Genomic DNA, 21,665 nt, shown 5'->3' with positions numbered 1-21,665 from the left:
TAATTTCAATATACATTTTTATTTGGAACACTCTTCCAACTCAAAAGAAATTCCCTGATTTTAACCCAGTGTTAACATTAACAGCTCCCAATTTCCCCCCACCCTGCAAATGCAGGATTTCCTCCCTCCCACCAATCTGTATAAATACTGAAATAGACAAACTCTTATTTACAGACACAAATAGTTCACAGGTCAGCCCAAAAGTTAAAAGGTCACTGGCCAAAGCAGACAAATATTTTGGAAAAGAAAAGCAGATAGTATTTAAAGGCCTAGTCTTCTGCTATCATATACCACCCACATCAATCTGTCACTGATTACAAAACCACCACTTGGAAGAAATATGATGCACACCCGTTTCCTCATGTGGCATGTGATTCTGTAGGACTTCAGTGAATCATAGTGCTTTGTTCCTTAAGTACAAATCAGTTCTTCACAGTACCCTCCCCCACCCCACTAGCTGTTACAATGGAAGATTATCACACATGGAATGGAAATCTACTGAATACAATGCCTGTGTGAAAGTGTGATGTGATGTGTTTAAGGAACGCTTCAGAGTTAGGACCATTATTACACATTACGCTCGTGTAAAAAAAATTCAAAAACATGGTAACTCCTTTTTGATATACATTTGTGTCCCCTTGACCTTTATGAAATGGAGTCCAATCACTTGTGAAGCAAAAGCACCGCTACATGGCGATGCAGGTCAGGGCTCTTGCGAACACCATGGTTACAAGAATGGGACAGATGTTCTGGTAAAGATGCACTATTAATGGAAATGAAAATTCCAAGGCTGCAGCCTGAGAGTCCAGAATCCTGCTGGCTCTGACACCACGGACTCCCAGTAGCTTCCATCTCCAAAAATCCCATCAGAAAAGAAGCGTCAATCATGGTCTCTCAGGATTGCAATTTCAAAGGAGAAAACAGAAGGATGCCCCATGTCAAAACTGAACCCAATTGGTGCTCTGGGCCACTTGGTTCGTAGCGGAGCTGCAGAACAAGAAAGTTAAAAGTTATCAGAAGGCATTTGTACAAAATATATTTTTAGCCATTTATTTTTATGAAGGTGGCAATTCCTGTACCGTCCCAGTGGCAAAGAAAATTTTTATCTCAAGTCTGGGATAGGTTCAGACCCAGATTCCAGACTGAAAGGACAAAGTCCCAAACAACCCACTGCACAACAGAATCTTGAAATGAAATGTATTAAAATTATTTTAAGTCTGGAACAGATAGGCTAAATGGTCCTATCAAGTTCACCCAGAATCCATGTATTCTATCATGGACTTACTTTCCCTCTCTGCCACCACACTTCTTTAAGAAACAGATCCAAGTCCCTTCATGTCTACACACAGGCAAAAAAAAAAATCACTTGTTAATTTCTCTTTAAAGCCTATTCCCCCTCTAATATAATCAATCCAGGTCTGTTTTTAAATACAGATTCACCTCTGTTGTGCATGTCCACTGTCTTTTAGAAACAAAAGTTTTGCCTAATCTTTCAACCTGATGAGGTTCGCAACCCTCTCAACTGTTTTTCTAACAGCTTTTACTCACAATGACACAGTGTGGTCTATCAGCATTCTAGAATATTTTTCTACCGGTATTGTATTGTGACTCCCCATCTAGTACCTCATAAATTATTTAATGTAAAATCTTTGGCAACTGCTGGCTATTTCCTGTACTAAGTAAATAAACACAACCATAGTTGTCTTGATTTTGACAAACATTATTATGCACTTATTGTATACACTTATCCCTCGTACAGTGCGCCAATGTGTTCCCGAAAAACAGCGTGTTAAATGAAAATACGCCAAACAAAAATAATTCTCCCATAAGAAAACACGTAATAAAGGATGGGTTGCATTCCTGACCAGTAATTTTTAGTTTAAGCTGTGAGCTGACTGAATCTGGTTGCTCCGCCTGTCAAGACACAGGGATCTGCTGTCTGTTCACTTGGTGGTGGAGAGCGGGGAATGGTGGAGAAGTAACCGGATCACAGCCTCTAACTCAGCCCTGGCAACATGCTGCTGATGGGCAGTACACAGATGCAGAGAAAGTGAGGACTGAGTACCAGGCCCGGAGACCTGGATTGCTACCAGGCCCGGAATCTCGGCATCTTAACCGGCTGTCAGCAGATAGAGTCCCAGGAAAGCTGGAAGCCCGACTCTGGTTGAAGTTACTGCCGGGAGTGCCTAGAAATTGGTCCTTGTCCCATTGGGAGAGCCAGGGAATCATTCCTGCTCCACCAGCAGAGACTGGGAATCCATCTTTGTCCCATCATCAGAGGCTGGGGGGATGAGTCACTGCTCACTAGGAGAAATTGAAATATTTCATTTTCTATCAAGACAGCCTGGAACATAGATTTATTAAATCTCAGAAGCAGTCCATTCAATCCCTTGAAGCTCACCAACTGTGCAAAACTGAAAATTGAGGTTGTGGATGGCAGCGTTATTCAAAAAGGTTCCTGTATTTGAAAACTGCTCTAAAACTAAAAAGCATTTTAAACCGGGGACTACTGTACTTTGTTTTTAACCATTTTATCTTTACTGATGTGAGGTTTAAGTGGATGTGTAACAAACCTAGTCGCTGTTGCAAAGTCTCCCCACAGATCAGTTGTGGCAGTATGAGAAGCCAAAGCAGGAGATGGTTTTGGGACATCAAAGCCTCCCAGCAGTTCTGCAAAAATTATAGATCAAATGAAACCAGCAGATACTACCCAAAATTAAACGAATCAACCAATCAATGAAATATGTATTCACAGAGGCAGTACACACCAGATTTATGAATTAACCCTGCAAGCACAAAGGGTTCCGGGTGAATCCACAAGATCATGGCCATAAAAATAATCAGATAACAAGTTTGGGCACTCGCAATACAACTGACTCCACCTTCTGAATATAGCCAGTACAATCATAGTCTGTAATGCATTAGTGATGTTCAGCTGCTAGGACACAACTGTGCTTAACCTGGCTTATTCCTTTAAAGCTACTGCTCAAGCAATCTATTTAGACCACTTCCTCAAAGAGAGAAATCCAAGCAATTCTAGCTGCTTTTAAACTCAAAACAGTGAAAAGAACCTAGCGTGAAATAACTAGGTGTCTCCCTTTCGGATTATTATACCCAGAGAGAAAATGAGTATCGTCCAGGATACTGGTTAACAAGACCACAGTGAAACTCATTTTTCTGCTGGAGTACTATACCTGCAGGAGGTGAGTGCATAGGCTGTTGCATCATACCCTGTGACCCTGGCGGTGGGAGCAGGATTGGCGTTTTAGCCCCTGGAGGTGGTGGGAGTAGGCCTATTCCAGTACCTGGTAGACGAGGCTTAATTGATGAGTTTTCCTTCTTCCGTACATTCTGAAAATGAAAACGTGTTGAAAATTTGGTTTTGATGAAGCTAAAATTGCATAAACAACAAACAACATGAAACATGACAAGTTTCAATTTTCTCCCCTTCACCTTGCATGCAAGTGCTGGCTTAAACTGCAATATTGACACATGCTTGCCAGATGTCTTTTCATACCTGGCCCATACAAGCAATGTAGGCTATTTGACCATGGTCCAATTCTGTCCTCGTTGACATTGATGCATGTACTTTCCAGCAATCTCTTTGAATAACAATGAGCAGGATCACTGGTTAACGTTTCACTTCCTTAGCTCAAGGGACAGTTGATATCCCTACTAACAGCAGTTAATTCTGCACAGATCAGGAATCGAATTTGGTACCTGCCTTATTTGTTGGAAGATTTTATGAGGCACACATCTGCTTCCCACCCCCACTCCCCTGGCCTCAAGTGAAAACAGGCCATATTATAGCACATTTATACTTGCGGTTATCACCAACCATAACAAGAATAAAAATCCACATACCACAGAAATATGGTCAGAATTCTACTTATAGAACTCTCTGCCTTATCATATTGCTATGACATAATTTGCATACGTCAGTTCTTACTTGTTACAGAGCCACAGTTCTTTGCTGCATGAATTTTCCAGTCTGTCCCTCCACTCAAATTATCCACCAAAACCCATTTTTCCCCCACACAAACTCTCCCATTAAAGGGCCTACCCACTTTGCTCTTATTGTCTCACCGAAATGCACCTACGCAGTACTCAGACTCCCCATCTTCTCCATTTCTTTAACTCTCTCTCTACTGAAGCCCCACCTCACCAGTACCCAAGTTTGCTCTGGATACTATTAAAATCAGGCAGGCCTGGTATCCCATGCATTTATCATACTGTGCATGTTCTTGTATCCGATTTAAATTTACTTTTTGTTGTTTAAATTTTTGACCTCTGGTTACATAATCTTGTCTTAAATAATAGATGCTTCTGCTGTGCCTCACCCCAATATTTAGCTTGATGGTCTGTCCCTCTTTAAACCCCAAGTCCAATTTGGGTCCGGAGTCTGGATTCTGAGCTTGTTTGGCGAGTTCACTCTGCTGCTTAACCCATCTACAAAACAAAGGAAATGCAACCTGTTGCTTTGGAATAGCTGAAGCTTTGTAAATCACAATAAAAATTAGATCTTAAAATTAAATTAAGGAAAAAAGAAATTTAGACGTTTATTTTGTTGCACTGTCTTCATCAGTGATTTGAGTCATACGATTCATTCCAGGATGTCCAAGTGTTCGGTGTACGAGTACTTTGAAAGGTTCCAAAACGAAGCTAGCACAGTGCTGTAGTTTCTGCCATTAGAGTTGAAACATGGAAATATGATCTTTCTTTTGTGATTAAGAATATATTAAAACCCTACTACAATTTGCTCCATGGACTTTTGACAGGTTTTGCAATTTCTCGATCTCAATGTTTGATCCATCTCTTCGGAAGTCCTTAATCAAAATTTGTCAGGACTGCGATGTCAAGCAACTTACTTGAAGTGATCCTGGAGACCGACATTAAAATCAAAAGCATCTCCCCGGTCAACAAATCCAATGCCGATGAATGCTCGCCGCCCTGGAAAGTGAAACAGGTTTTGTCAAATGATACAGTATTTCACATCTTACGCATCCTCTTTCCAGGCAGTAGAGAGTGGCCTTATCAATGCGACCGAGAGATAACCTTAAAGTACCACCCATAACTTTTTCACTCAAGAGACTACAGTGAGCCAATCAGCCCCTCCAACCTATTTCAGCATTTATGTTGTAGCTGATTTGTACTTCAACTTCATTTACCTGCCTTTGCTCCTGATTAACTGACCCAGAATGCACAGCCTATTGCGACAGAGAGTTCAGATTTCCACTACCCTGTGAGTGAGAAAGTATTTCCTTATTGCACCCCTTAATGGCCTAGCACTAATTTTATGATTATGTTCTCTTATTCTGGATTCACACATCAGAGGAAAGGATCTAGGTATCGACCCTAGTTAATTCCTTAGTCATTTTAAATATCTCGATTAGCTCATCCCTCAACTGTGTGAACTCGCTGATGTAAACCTGGAGGTTGCTGTTTTTGAGGTCACCAGTTGCACAATACAAATTGAAGAGTACATGCAGATACAAGATTGTGTAGATAACAACACTTCAATATTTAATTTCCATATTTTACATGTGTATATGGGGACTGCAAGTCTCACAAATTTAAATTGCCCTAACCTAGTTACATAGTGGGTTCTCTTACAGCCTTGTGGGTAAAGTCACCTGGTGTTAGATGACACAAAGCTGTGGAAGGGTGAGCTGTGAGGAGGATGCAGAGATGGTTCAATGTGATTTGGACAAGCTGAGTGAGTGGGCAAATGCATGGCAGATGCAGTATAATGTGGATAAATGTGAGGTTATCCATTTTGGTAACAAAAACAGGAAGGCAGATTATTATTGGAATGGCTATAAATTGAGAGAGGGGAATGTGCAACGAGACCTGGGTGTCCTTGTACACCAGTCGCTGAAGGTAAGCATGCAGGTGCAGCAGGCGGTAAAGAAGGCAAATGGTATGTTGGCCTTCATAGCCAGAGGATTAGAGTACAGGAACAGGGATGTTTTGCTGCAATTGTACAGGGCCTTGGTGAGACCACACCTGGAATATTGTGTGCAGTTTTGGTCTCCTTATCTGAGGATGTACTTGCTATAGAGGGAGCGCAGCGAAGGTTTACCCGACTGATTCCTGGGATGGCGGGACTGACGTATGAGGAGAGATTGAGTCGATTAGGATTATATTCGCTGGAGTTCAGAAGAATGAGGGGGGGGGATCTCATAGAAACCTATAAAATTCTAACAAGTCTAGACAGGGTAGATGCAGGAAGGATGTTCCCGATGGTGGGGGAGTCCAGAACCAGGGGGTCACAGTCTGAGGATATGGGGTAGACCATTTAGGACTGAGATGAGGAGAAATTTCTTCACCCAGAGAGTGGTGAGCCTGTGGAATTCGTTATCACAGAAAGTAGTTGAGACCAAAACATTGTATGTTTTCAAGAAGGAGTTAGATATAGCTCTTGGGGCGAAAGGGATCAAAGGGTATGGGGAGAAAGTGGGTGCAGGCTATTGAGTTGGATGATTAGCCATGATCATAATGAATGGCGGAGCAGGCTCCAAGGGCCGAATGGCCTACTCCTGCTCCTAGTTTCTATGTGATACTCTTAAGGCATACTGTCTACAGGTTTGACCACTTTTGGGCAGAGTTGATCAGAGTCTGGCAGGAGGTGATGGCTGGGTTGCGGGGAAGGAATCTGGTAACGGACACAATTGGCCTTTGTCTCCCTAAGCTAGGGAAGGAGAAAAAAAACCAGTGAATGCAGGTCTGTTCACTATTCACTGATATATGGGGGAAAGAAGGGATATGTGTGAAACGATCTTGTTTCCCCACCCCTCATTACTTAATAATGTAAAGTAACAGTGAAAGCTCTGCTTACAATACTTTAAAATTACAATCTGTACTTCAACCTACAATGTAGGTTAAAATTGCCATTAATATATTATTTTTCTCTCCCCTCTTTTGAAGGTTGTGGGTTTGTATCGCAGTCTTAGGTCTTGAGCACATGTTCTAGACTGAGGTAGGGCTGCAGTGTTTTAGATACCATCGTTCAGGTGACGTATTAAGTTAAGGTTCTTTCTGCCCATTCAGGTGGACATTAAGGAACCCATGGCACTATTCAAAGAACTGCAGCAAGCTCCTGGTCAACCAACAGCCAAATCAGGTTAACTAATCTTATTATTTGAGGGATCTATGTGCGAAATAGTTTGTGTTCATGTACAAATAGCAATGCACACCAATGTTTTCTCTAAGCTGCACGAGTAGGCATCAATCGGGAATGAGCTACATAGGGGCCAAGTTGTCAAAAGCAGTCGTCCCTTTAATATGCAAGTTTGTGCAGCCAGGCGGCGATTTAAAAGGGAGCGTGTAGCAACAAATGAGCAGTACAATGTGAAGGTTTTTAAACGCTGTAGGAAGTAATATTACATTAAAAGTGATGTAAATACAAGATGTTGTTATTGAAATTAGAGGGAACATTGGTGCATGTCAGGAATGAAAACAATTTATTTTCTGTGAACTATTCAGCGATTCTCTGAGGCATTCAATAAGGCACAATATAAATATAAATTCATTCTTTTATGCTTGGTCTCTTTTGCCCTTATTGTGTTACTTCCCACTTGTAATCACTGGTCACAATATAGACAGTCTTCTAATGGAACATGGAAGTATAAATTAATTGTAATGCTGAAGATGCTGTGAATCGCTTTTGGCAGCTGAAGCCACATAATCCAACAAAAACATTCACAAGTTACCCTGAATGCCAAAATCGTGCAAAAATCCACATCTTTCAGTACATTAGTGAAATGCTGAAGAGCTAAGAGCTTCAGACACAGGGCCTGAATAAAACCCCAAAGTAAAATTACCATTTCCATCTTCAATACGAATTACAAAGTATCTGCTTGAGTCGACAACACTCTCAACTGCAATCCCAGGAAACTGGTCCACTGGGGACTGTGCAAACAACTCTCCTGAGGAGAAAATAAGCCAACAATACAAGGTTAAATAGCATTTCAACTAGCATATCAGCAACAACTTGAGTCATCCAAAGACAATTTTCTACAGCGGCTAATGCGGCCTCAAGAACTCACTACAGAGCATACTTGCTAAACACATGTAGTTATCAAAACACACCTTTCAGGAAACAAGTGCTTTCCCACATACAGTTAGGCCAGGTACCTTGAATAATCACATTACAGTAAATATTTTGATGTCAGGAACATGGGCACTGCTATTTCATTTGATGATATCATGGGAGAAGTATTACAAGACAGCACGAAGCTCCCTTGCAACATGCTAAAATCACGGTGACAATCAGTAGTCTCTGCTGCCTATTCAAAAAATTTTATGTTGACAGAGTGCATTCACCTTTATTGAGCTTACCTCCTTGAGTGTAATGTGAACAGGGCACTCCATTGGGCCTGAACAGTATGTATACTTTTTTTTGGGGTGGTGGGAGAAAGTTTTCTGTGGAGGATTCAAAGTTATAACTGGGCTCTCTGAACTGAACACCCATCATCTCACAGTCAATTTGAATGTTTGAGTTGCAGCAAATACCTGAATTCCTATCTTCCAACTTAATGTAGGCAATATTTCCTTTCGCTGTTATCCGGAGTCTCCCGGTCCAGTCAGGTTGGTCCAACTTCCAATCTGCAGCTCTGAGCAGGAAAAGGGGACAGTCTTACAGCAAAGGTACTCAGAAACAAAACACCCTCTGCTCATCAGTGCTACTGTGTATGGCAACATTGATTTTTATATATTGAATGATGGACGCCAATCATAATCAGCAGTCAACGCATTCACATTAGTCAGCCCTTCACACTTCTGGCACACAAACACGCTCGTAGGTTTATCTCTCAACATCTGAATTTTTTTTTTGAATGTTTTACGATGTTAAGATGCCACATAAATATAAAATGTTGTTGTTAGGCGTGTTTGAGTAACAGGCAACGACCTGAGGCCAGTACCCGCACCATTAGTCAGGTTGAACCTAAGCTGGAGAGTTTATTCTTTGGTTAGTACTAAAAGCACATCATAATGTTCTCCCACCACATAACTTGTTAGTTTCCAAAATAGTCAGATTGGCCCAGATATAATTTGGTGCACGGAATTACTTACAGGCCTACATCTGAACACTTCAGCACCCCATTATGTAGTCCACTATTCTAAAGAATATTTTCTCCCAGAAGTCATCAATTTACAATGCAATGTTTCTCCCATCCAAAACTTGTTTAAGAGTAACTTCAAGTACTCGACATGATCACCCAGAGCAAAGCGGAGAAGTGTGATCATCCTCCTTGATCACATAATTATGATCTAGGGACATTGATTCGTTGTCGCACACTGTTCCACAGGCCCAGATATCTCAGGCTAGTGGTCATTATTCATATATAACTCCAAATAACATTACCACTTTATTCCAACAGCGGAGGCCATATCAGCCGAGTTTCACCCTGCCCTTCTCTAATGTCCACACAGCTGCATTTTCCAGGAACCTTCATTAGTTAGTGATCAGAAATCCTAGCTGGTTTATTGTCTGCCTTAAGCTGGGGACGTCAAATTGCTGCCTTGGCTCTGATCAGATCACTAAGCAATGACTAGGGATCAAACCTGGGATCATCAGGGTCATATGACTCGTGTTTGGCTCAATTTCTTATGAGATATGCATAATAGAGTTTGAAAAATCCCCTTGTTGCCTCTCTAAACAATGCAATTTGGGTAGTTTTCTTGGAACCCATGGGCTTGTGTGTTTCAGTTACTGAAGACAAAGCCGGAAACACAAGAAGGTTTGGCAGTGTACCAGGCTCATTAATTTTCAGGAGCTTGCACAGTTAAACAATTCAATTGTTCTATGGCATTGCTATCTATGCTCAGTTTTGTATTCTGCACACAAAATTGTTGAGTATGTCATGAAATTATAATAATTTTCATAATATTATTGTAATTTATTGTAAAGGTAAGTTAATAGCGGGGTTTGGATTAGTTTCTGTGTATAGGTGTGTGGCGGTTTTAATTGAATTACTGACAGCTAGTCTGGGTGCTTTGATGTATCAGAAGGGAAACTAGATTTGAAATGCTAAATACACAAACACGATTGAAGTTTTACAATGGGAGGTGTGAAGAACATTTGCATTTTTAGATAAACCCGAGTGGTGAATTTCAAAGAGATGGTAAGGTGCTACACCTAGCCAACAGAGGCTAAGCCAAACAGTGTGTTTATTTTTCCCCAAAGATTACTGATTATATGAGTGCTATGAAAGATCTATATTATGGAAAAAATAAAGTTGCAAAGACATATTGGGCAATGGGATTTACATTAAAAAGGGAGAAACCTGTACAAAGGAGATGAGGTTATGTGTAAAAAGGCGGCATTCTAAGATCTAACAAGTGTGAAAAACCTCCAGCCTCTATGTACCAAGCTGCTACCTCCAGGAACAGAAGCTAAGAGAACTCATTTTAAATATCACTGTCCAGGGTATTGTGTGCTTTGCCTGGGTCTGTTGAAATCTATGTTGGTTTACTATTGCCTTAACGGAGGTGTAACTGGGAGCTAGATTAATTAGGGGATATAGGAGTTATCATAGTTGTAATTTGTAGACCTATTTATGTGCTTAAAATCATTTATTTTATTTATAAATGTTTAATTTAGTTTTGTAAAAAACCTCTGAGACTCGGTGGACTTATTGCTACTGAATTCAACGCACACATCTCAAAGTAAAAATACAAATGGCAAAACAGTTGTGGCAGCTGTTTCAAGTTTTCCTCTGGGATTTGAGCAGCTCAGCGTTTACCATCCGCTGTGCCATAACAAGTACAAAAAAAATTAAAAAGATACAATCCACTCCAGGAGCAAATGGATATAATGAAACACGACCCAAGCACATCCTAGTAATGGCTTTCAGTTTCTCTTCCTCCTTTTGCCATCAAGAATGTGCGATACAGAAACTCCACGTTTAAAACTAGTCACAGATTCCATGCATACAGGCCAGAAAAAAAGCATTTCTCCCAAGCTAGCACAATCAAGGTGAAATAAAAATTAAAAGAAATACAGAAAGTTAAAATGAATCCTTACATTCTAACCGCTTAATCTGGTAAATTGGGTTTCAACTGTGCTCCAGTGGGTAGCACTTGCACTTCAGAGTCAGAAAGTTGTGGGTTCAAGTCCCACTCCAGAGGTGGGGTTGATCGCAGGTCTTAAACCAATCAGTGGCCACTATGCTATGATACTGTTTGATCACTTTTATCCCTCCTATGTTTGTCACCAAGATTCAGGGCAAGCTCATCAATTTCTTCTAGGATAAAGGAGGCCTTGTATTTCTGCTGGGGTTCTGGGTTTCCTGTTTGCAGTCAGATGCTGCTGCCTCTGTGCCTTCAGACCCTGCAGAAATATCTCAAGGTGGAAGATCCTGTCAAATGGTATGCGCTGGCTATGATTTTCTTTTGTCAGGTAAAATAACGGAGCAATGATTAGCAGTTCCTTTTCACCAAGCTGCATGGTGTGTACACACAACCTCATGTGACTTTCCTGTCTTTTAACAAGATCTTATCAGGCTCTGAAACGTGATTACATTCAGATGGCAGAGGAAGTGGCTGGCTTCACAGAGCAGCCAGGTGACAAACAACACTTCTGTGTAGCTGGCGTGGGCAACACATAGGTGATGGAGCTGAGGGCCCAGGCAGAGTCAGGACGTAATAAATGGCAGCAAAGTAAAATTTATGTCACCGGAACCATGACTGATGTCCAGGTGCTGCACCCAAACCGTGCCCAAAGTCACAGCTGTTGAACCTCACACTCGGTTACATGCGTCGAGAAGTGTGTGGAGAGGTTCAGCCTGATTTGCACTCACTTGGGTGGAGTTTCTCATTGGTGGGAGACCTCAAAACCTTACTCAGGAGCCTGTGCCACATAACTTGAGCCATCTCACAGAAACTACTCCATCGTATTCCACAGGGGTTTCCTGTACAGGTGTATTGTGCACACTCTCCACTTCCTCACCTTTCCCCCATCCTGGCACATCATTTTTCTAAAGGGGGCCAATACAGGGCTTTCAATGCAGGAATCCAACCCTGCATCGCTGAGGATTTGGGGTGGAGTGTGTTACATGGAACAGTAGCATTCAACTGTTTTGTTTAAAGCATCTTCACGGATTCCCAGGTAGTATCTGATTTTTGCAGCCTAGATGAGTCCATGGCACATGTACATATTCAGTTTGATAGGTTGCAGTCCTTGTATAGTTACCTTAAAGGGTTGCTCCTTAACCTTTAGTTACAGTTCAACCCCAATCTTTGGCTGCCCTGTGCAGAGTGGTTGAATAAAAAAGACCCACTCCAAAGACTCAAACACAAAATCTGGACTGACACTCGAGTGCAGTAATGAGGGAGTACTGGACTGTTTAAGGTACTATAATTTGGATGGCTGTAAAGTGATCTGGGATGTCTTCAGGATATGAAAGGCACTAAATATTTCTCTTTTAGTATTTGCGACTATTAAAAACCTATGTCTCACACATATGGGGAATACAAGGGATATCTCCTGCACCTGTACATAAAAACTCTGCTCACAGCTCATGTGGATGCTGACTTTGGATCAATGCATTAAAATGTTGAACCTAATTTTTAAAAAAAATATTACATTCCCCCATCTCTCCTGAAGACAGTGATCCTTTCAAGATGCCCTCCAGGAAGGAGGCTACTCAAGTGCTCACCCTTCATGCATGAACCTGGACCAGTTATTTGACTGCAATGAAGGAGAGCTAACCCAATCCTCATGTCCACAGAAAGGCATTTTCAAGCAGGAGTGAGTGAATTGTAATCAGGAGCAGAAAGGCTGGCTAATTTTCCCTTTCCCATACCAGTTGAACACACCTAACTTCCACAATGGCAATGATCAGCTAAGTCAGTCAAGACAATATTAGAACTTAGGTGATGGTTTACTGGACAGCAGTATCCCCACACTCCTACGTGCTTCAGAGACTTGGACAACCAACAGTAGGCACCTCAAACCCAGAGGAGTGCCATCAGCAGGGTGTTTGCAAGATCCTCCAAATCTGATGGCAAGAAAGGCAGTTCAACAGTGCCCTTTCCCAAGCCAACATGTCCAGCATCGAGTCACTAATCACTCGAAACCAGCTCTGTTGGCCAAGACATGTCATTCACATGTTTGACAGCAGACTCCCAAAGCAACTGCTCTACTCAGAACTCTTTTGTGGCAGGAGACTCCAAGGAGGACAACAGAAACGCTACAGGGATGTTCTCAAAGCATCCCTGAAAAGGTCAAACATCCCTACCGACTCATAGAAGTCCCTGGGCTGTGACCAAACAAAACGTTCATTCAGGAAGACAGCGAACACATTGAGAGACATTGTCGGGAACACAGAGGCAAAGTTGAGACACTGGAGAGGGCACACAAACTTCCAAACAACCCATCTACCTGACCTTCCAAGCACCACCTGCCCGCATGTGGCAGAATCTGCAGATGTGTTGGACTTATCAGTCATTTTAGAACTCATGGAACCAGAGTGGAAGCATGTCATCCTCAATCCTGAGGAACTGCCGAAGAAGAGGAGGAGAACCTGGAATTTCTGTGGTCTGTTTTGGCCCACTTCTATCCTGGCCTATGAATGAAGCAATTGAACCAGTAGAGAAATTGTCAAGAAATGTCATAAGTGAATGCTTATTTATTCCTGACCTTTCAGCCATGACCTAATTAAATGGCAGAACAGGCTTTAGGGCTGAATGGCTTATTCCTGTTTCAATATCACAGTTCTGTATCCTGGGACAGAATAAGGAATTGTTTCACACAGCGTCCAGTCTGTGTCACATATAATTATTGGTGGTAACTATGTCCAATTATTTATAGGTAACCTTTCTTAAACTGTTTTTTTCATTTAGTTGTAATGGATTATCTTGCTCTGATCTGGAGTTTTAAAAAATTGCTTGTAGGTTCTACTTCTTGTTAGAGATGTTTCCTTCCTGCATTTGTTCCAATTCTTCCTCCACATCACAGTTCTCTGATCACGTGACACATAGTTGGCACGCACCTCCAGCATGGTTCAGACTGATTTCGTGTTTCTTGGTAAAACCATGTCAGCAAATAATCCCATCATTTATTTGGTATTCTAGAATAATGTTAGATTCAGCAAATAAATTTGCAAAGTCAACACCCTTTAGGAAAATAGTGTGAACTCTACACCACCTAGTAAATGGACACTACCAGTATGAGACTGAACCACACTGACTAGGGTCAGCATCCGGCTGTTGCAGTGCAGGCATTACAATTAACCCCAACATCTCTAAACTAGAGTGGAGAGAGGGAGAAATAAAACTAGCCAAGGTTCTCGCTCCCGAATGTTATCCAGTGAACGCTGCACACATAAGGACATTAGGTAGGCACAATTTGCATTTATGTAATTCCTTCAATGTAGAAAATCATTCCAAAGTACTTCACAAAGGCGCAATTAGCCACAAATGGATGCAGAGCCAAAAGAGATATGCTGAGGAGTGGCACACAGGTTTGGCGTACAAGCAATTTTTTAACCCCTGAACAGAGCAAGATAATCCGATAAAACTAAATTAAAGAAATTAATTTAAGAAACGTTACCTATAAATAATTGGGCACAGTTAACACCAATAATTACATGTGACACAGACTGGAAGCAGTGTGAATCAACTCCTTATTCTGTCCCAGGATACAGGACAATGATATTGAAAGGTAAGGATGATGACAGGGGAAATTTTACAAAAGGAGTTGGAGGCTAAGCTCAATGTTGAATAAGCTGCCAAAGTTGTGACCAGTCTGAGACAGTGGACAGGCAAAAGACTAAGAATCAGTGGAAAGGATACAAAGTTTGTAGCAGGGGCTAAAAATAAATGGTCTTTACTTTCCCAACAATTATCCCAAGGATTATGCAGATCTTAAACTGGATGTTGGACAAGCAGTCTGACAGCAGAGAGGCAGTGAAGGGGTAGAGGGAGGTGGTGGAGAGGTAGAACTAGGTGTTATCAGCATATATATATAGAAGCTGACCCCACAGCTTCGGATGATGTTGCCGCAGGTAGCATGTAAATGGAGGCCAAGGACAGATACTTGGGGGACCCAGAGGTAACAATGCAGTGGCAAGAAAATAAACCCTGGCTAAATAGGCTCTGGCTACCATTTGATAGGGAGAAGTGGAAGCAAGTTAACGCAATCACATTCAGCTAGGCAACAGAGGAAACCCAGTGAAGTAGGATGGTACAGACAGTGCCCACCTCCCCAGTCAAATTGCTTGTTCAATCTTTCTGAAGGAACAGTATCTGGCCAGGGTGTTGGGGCCCATGCGACAGTCAGAAAGATATTAAAACCAGGGTGGAGATGCTAAAGCCCTACTACAGTATCAGAGCCAAGACATGCCGCATCATAGAGACAACAATGAATCAGCAAATGGACAGTTACATGAAGCAGGGATCAGTGCAGCTAATGCATCAGTTTGAATGATAAACAGAGTTGAAACAGAGGAAACACTAACAGTACATGTCCAGCAGCAACAGCAATGGCACTGAGTCTGGCTATCTCCATGTTCCCAGAAACATATGCTCTGTGGTTTCACACAGAGGGCTCAGCGGTGTGACGTTAACCAGCTGGCGTGGCAATCCGTCTGTGGATTCAGCAGTTAACAGTCCCTTTCTGTATGTAATTAGTGGGATTCTGCACATCATAATTGTTAGATGTGCCCAAGTAAATATTTATCTACGTATAAACCAATCGATTTATAAATTAAGATTATATTTCTGCCCATGTTATTTTTCTCACCCAGCAACGTTCCCCAGCTGGGAGGTCAATGGCCTGCACCCAACTGAAGACACAATGTAGCCAGCGATGGAGATGGAAAGCAAAAGTATGGAGTGAGGGTTGGATGCAAGAGATGCTTGGAGTCTCATCACAATGACATATTAGAGAGGAGGAACTGCCAGTTTTGTGGTTGCCCGAGTTCTATTGCACACACTGTGCCTCCAATATATTCTCAATCAATACAAATGAAGGCAGCAATTGACATTCTATTCCAGCATAGCAAGAATTTTGTTTCTCTGTAACTTAAATATGGATGGATGGTGCAACTTTGCCTGCTCAGTTGATTCTCACCAACCATTTCTCACACATGCAATTAAATAGTGTGCAATTCAGTAAACATTTTCAGTTACACAAAGCTTACAAATAAAACTCCCAGAATCTAGCTGAGATTTCCAAAGCCCAAGACTCTTGCACTGACTTCCTAAAGTGTAATCAATTCCAGACTCTGTTTTATCAGACCCATGCTGTTAAATTACTCCATGACAGACCTGTTGCGATAAACATGGTATGTTGCATGGAAGACAGTAGGTTTGCTGTGCTATTGTGGAACAATTCTAAAGAGAGAATCCTCATCTAATTGGAAACTTTATCTACTGAGGCCTGGAGGATCCGGTTCCTCAATAGCAGCTCGCTTGGTAAAACAAGGTCAAACGCCGTATTTGCATCAAAATAGAAGTTTCTTTCTCAGCAGGGTTTCTCAACCATGACTATTCCAAGACATTGCCGGCTGCCTTCCCGTTTTACACCCCCATAAACTGAAGTTCACATAAAATTCTACTGCCCATATCCAAACTTGCACCAAATCTTTACCCCTCTTCACTGACCTACAATGGGTCACAGTAGCGCGACATCTAAAATTAAAAAATTTTAATTCTTGCTTTCAAATCTCTCCATGGCCTTGCCACACCTATCTCTGTAACATCTTCCAGCCCTAAAACCCTCTGGGATATCTGTGCACCTCCAATTCTGGCCTCTTGTACGCCTCCAATTTTAACTGTTCCACCACTGGCGGCTATACCTTCAGCTGCCAAAGCCTTAGGCTCTGGAATTCCCTCTTTAGACCTCTCCACCTCCGTTGCCTCCTTTATAATGTTCCTGAAAGCCCACCTCCTTGACCAAGTTCTTGGTAATCTGTCCTAATATCCCATTCAGTGCACTGGTGCCAAATTTGGGGTTTGTGAAGCACCTTGGAATGTTTTACTGTGTTAAAAGGGGTTACTTAAATACAAGTTACAGTTGTTAATGCATACAGTCTGAATCCAGACCCAGATCTTGCACTTATGCTGAGCTGTTTCCTGTTACACACCCTATGTCATGAGTGACTATTGAACAGTTAGCCACACTTTCTGTACCCGGCGCCAGTGGGACCTTGCACAAAGTTCAAAATCCAGATTCTATAGTAACAGCATCCTGTCTGGCAATGTGAAACATTTCCTCCGAGCACTACATTCAATAACAGGATCAAGGTCAGTTTCTGGGTTCATTAATTGTTTTTTTAAACAAGAAAAGGTACATTCTATCATCACGCTTTAGGGCACAAGCACTCCTCCAGCCCAGTATGATCTGCACTGGCCTACTAACCTAGCAACAGCCACCTCCATCTATCGTTCCTTTTATGCTGCTGTCTAAGCTTCCCCTAAACCAACCAGTCCCATCTCCTTTTGCAGCACGGTTACCTCAATTTCTACCACACCTGTTTCTAGTGCCTTGGTGACCATTTTTTCTCCTTTTAAATAACACGATATTTCATTTATGGCAAAGAAGGAGTCCATGTCAGTCACTGATTTTACTGGAAAATGTAGGGGTTAAACAGCCAATGATTATTGCCGGTAACTAGAGGTAGCTTCTCGCCAGAAATTTGACAGTCTAGATTTACATCGGTTTTTGTGTGCTTCCATTAATTTCATTTTGTTCTTGAATGTATTTATATAAGCTGTTGAGATGTGAATTTCCATCAAATTTATAAGCACTGGAAAAATAGGTCAGTATTTTTAGATGCAATTGGGAAATGCAGGCAATTTTAACAAGCAGACAGAACATAAACGCAAGAACTCATCAATACATGTTCCCTTCTATCAGCTTCTCAAAACTGTCTACACATTATTTACCCTATATACAATTCCATCACCTCAGCTTTGACCTTCAATGTGACACAAAACTAACTATTCAATTCCACTCCTGCGGCAATAAGTTCAACACAAATAGTTCAGGTTTCTGCAGCAAAACCACTTTTAACAGAGTTTCAGACTTGAACCTTGAATAAGCAAGGGGCGCAAAATCAGAGCTTTAAGTTGAAGCAGCTAGCTGTCCAGATCATTCCAAATACAACAGATTAACCCAAATGACCTGCGACTGTATATCATATTTTGGTTTACTCCCAGGGTCCTTATTCTTTGGCTGGTCATGATTCTGAATTTGCTGTTCTTAGTGATCATTAGATTATTTCCAACTAATGGTCAGAATCTTAGTAATGTTCGTTTAGCAAAGGCCAAAACAACAGGAGGATCTGAACACCATTAATAGCCATATCTTATTTAGCAATTTTATGGTACTGTGGATATTTTCTCAAAAGGGAGACACTATTTATCAGCTATGGATAAAGATGAGGCAGAGCAATGACAGAGAAGGAAGCAAATCCTGCCGCACGGAATGCACCATCTCGTGGGAGATCCTGCCTCAAGTATCTAAATATCTGCGGATCGAGAATCGGCCTGTTGAGCCACATGGAGACCCCCGAATACACATCGTCCTCGAGTTGAGGGACAGCCTGACGGCGACGTTATCAGCTATGGAATTAGCAACGTTGATCACTTAACCACCCAATATGTGATTAAGGCAGCAATATTCAAAGTGATTATATTTTTTCCATTGTTGATGATCCAAATTCCAGGGCAGATCAGTCTCCACCCCCCCCCCCGCCCCCCAATTTGGGATTGTACACATTCACTCCCATGGGGATCATGCCACTGTCCTCTATAACTGTTTCCCGTTTTCCATCTCTTGCTGATCTATTTTTTTCCCAGATCTTGACGTTATTCTGCTATCTCTCTCCTCAGCTCAGTCAAACTCTTACTCGGACCCACTTCCTTCATTAGAAACGGGAACTTCCACTATCACTTCGACCGTGGCTCATCATTAATGCGAGATGTCACGTCGTTCCTCCCGAAGGCTCCGCGGACCGTACCTGTAGCCCCGGTTCGTCGCTCTCGGCGGGATCCTGTAAACGTGAACCTCCGGCTTCACACAGAGCACCGACTCGTAATCACTTTCCGCCATCTTACTGCCCACCGCACCACCGACTACAGGAGGACCCAATGCCGACGCACCCAACAATCGCAGGGCATCACGGGATATTGGAGGAGGTGCCGCCAACACAGGCGTCTGCTGCATCACGGGACATTGGAGGAGGCATCGCCAACGCAGGCGTCTGCTGCATCGCGGGATATTGGAGGAGGCGCCGCCGCCAACACAGACGTCTGCTGCATCACGGGATTCTGGAGGACGCCCTGCCGGTATTGGCTCCCGCGGCATCACGGGATGTTGGAGGAGACTCTCAGTTTCGCGCGGCACTAGCTGGAATAGAAGGTGGCGAAGACTACAGCTTTAATTCATTCTTTATACCTAGATAATGTCTGTCGCCATCATGTGTCCAGAGGTTCCCAACCGGGACTTCACGAAGAAGTTTCATGGATTTGCCAAAACACAACCCCGGAGAACGTATAAAAAAAGTAATAAAAACAGGAAATGCTGGAAAAACTCAGCAGGTCTGGAGAGAGAAACAGGGAGAGGCAGAGGCTGAGCGTCAACTCGCAGACACCTTCTCCTACCTCTCCCTGGACCACGACCCCACCACTGAACATCAAGCCATTGTTTCCAGGACTGTTACTGACCTCATCTCCTCTGGAGATTTTCCTTCCACAGCTTCCAACCTGATAGTCGCCCAACCTCGGACAGCCCGCTTCTACCTCCTACCCAAAATCCACAAACAGAACTGTCCCAGCAGTCCGATCGTGTCAGCCTGTTCCTGCCCCACGGAACTCATTTCTTGCTATCTTGACTCCATTCTCTCACCCCTTGTCCAGTCCCTTTCCACCTACACCTGTGATTCCTCTGGCCCCCTACATCATATCAACAATTTCCAGTTCCCTGGCCCCAACCGCCTCCTCTTCACCATGGATGTCCAATCCCTCTACACTTCCACCCCACCACCGGGATAGTCTGATAGCTCTCCGCTTCTTCCTTGAACAGAGGCCCGAACAATCCCCATCCACCACTACTCTCCTCCGTCTGGCTGAACTTGTTCTCACACTGAACAATTTCTCCTTGAGCTCCTCTCACTTCCTCCAAATAAAAGGTGTGACTATGGGTACCCGCACGGGCCCCAGCTATGCCTGTCTCTTTATGGGGTATGTGGAACATTCCTTGTTCCAGTCTTACTCCGGCCCCCTCCCACAACTCTTTCTCCGGTACATCGAAGATTACTTCGGTGCTGCTTCATGCTCTCGTCTGGACCTGGGAATATTTATTAATTTTGCTTCCAATTTCCATCCCTCCATCATTTTCACATGGTCCACCTCTGACACTTCCCTTCCCTTCCTTGACCTCGCTGTCTCAATTTCTGATGATAGACTGTCCACCGATATCCATTACAAGCCTACCGACTCCCACAGCTACCTTGACTACAGCTCCTCACACCCCGCTTCCTGTAAGGACTCCATCCCATTCTCTCAGTTCCTTCGCCTCCGTCGCATCTGTTCTGATGATGCCACTTTCAAAAACAGTTCCTCTGACATGTCCTCCTTCTTCCTTAACCGAGGTTTTCCACCCAGTGGTTGACAGGGCCCTCAACCGTGTCTGGCCCATCTCTCGCGCATCCGCCCTCACACCTTCTTCTCCCTCCCAGAAACATGATAGGGTCCCTCTTGTTCTCACTTATCACCCCACCAGCCTCCGCATTCAAAGGATCATCCTCCACCATTTCCGCCAACTCCAGCACGATGCCACCACCAAACACATCTTCCCTTCACCCCCCCCCGGCGGCATTCCGCAGGGATCGTTCCCTCTGGGACACACTGGTCCACTCCTCCATCACCCCCTACACCTCAACCCCCTCCCACGGCACCTTCCCATGCAACCGTAGAAAGTGCAACACCTGCCCCTTTACTTCCCCTCTCCTCACCGTCCAAGGGCCCAAACACTCCTTTCAAGTGAAGCAGCATTTCACTTGCACTTCCCTCAACTTAGTCTACTGCATTCGTTGCTCCCAATGCAGTTTCCTCTACATTGGAGAGATCAAACGCAGACTGGGTGACCGCTTTGCAGAACACCTTCGGTCTGTCCGCAAGCATTACCCAGACCTCCCTGTCGCTTGCCATTTCAACACTCCACCCTGCTCTCATGCCCACATGTCCGTCCTTGGTTTGCTGCATTGTTCCAGTGAAGCTCAACGCAAACTGGAGGAACAGCATCTCATCTTCTGACTAGGCACTTTACAGCCTTCCAGACTGAATATTCAGTTCAAAAATTTTAGATCATGAACTCTCTCCTCCATCCCCACCCCCTTTCCGATTTTCCCCCTCCTTTTTGTTTTTTCCAATAATTTATATAGATTTTTCTTTTCCCACCTATTTCCATTATTTTTAAATGTATTTCCATCCATTCTTTTATCTCTACCTTTTAGCCTTTTTTGATTCCTTCACCCCACCCTACCCCCACTAGGGCTATCTGTACCTTGCTCGTCCTGCTTTCTACCCTTAATTAGCACATTCCTTTAGATAATACCACCACCTTCAACACCTCTTTGTCCTTTTGTCTGTGACATCTTTTGGTTATCTCCACCTATCACTGGCCCTCTATCCAGCTCTTCTTGTCCCCCTGC

At 43.0% G+C, this 21,665-nt stretch overlaps 1 protein-coding gene across 1 annotated transcript; it reads right to left on the bottom strand.

The window, feature by feature from the left end:
* Positions 1-19,143, bottom strand: necap2 (NECAP endocytosis associated 2). Its single transcript, XM_078558120.1, has 8 exons — positions 18,972-19,143; positions 8,515-8,615; positions 7,824-7,928; positions 4,869-4,950; positions 4,341-4,449; positions 3,195-3,351; positions 2,574-2,670; positions 1-987 (listed from the first exon to the last, which is right to left on the bottom strand). The coding sequence occupies exons 1-8, from the start codon at positions 19,061-19,063 to the stop codon at positions 939-941; spliced, it is 792 nt and encodes a 263-aa protein (XP_078414246.1). The 5' UTR covers positions 19,064-19,143; the 3' UTR covers positions 1-938.
* Between the last annotated feature and the right edge of the window lie 2,522 nt (positions 19,144-21,665).

This window comes from Cetorhinus maximus, chromosome 15 (assembly GCF_964194155.1).
Source record: "Cetorhinus maximus chromosome 15, sCetMax3.hap1.1, whole genome shotgun sequence".
In the NCBI taxonomy this organism is placed as follows: Eukaryota; Metazoa; Chordata; class Chondrichthyes; order Lamniformes; family Cetorhinidae; genus Cetorhinus; species Cetorhinus maximus.
The sequence above is the reverse complement of the archived record's forward strand: the minus strand, read 5'-3'. Positions and strand labels throughout refer to the sequence as shown.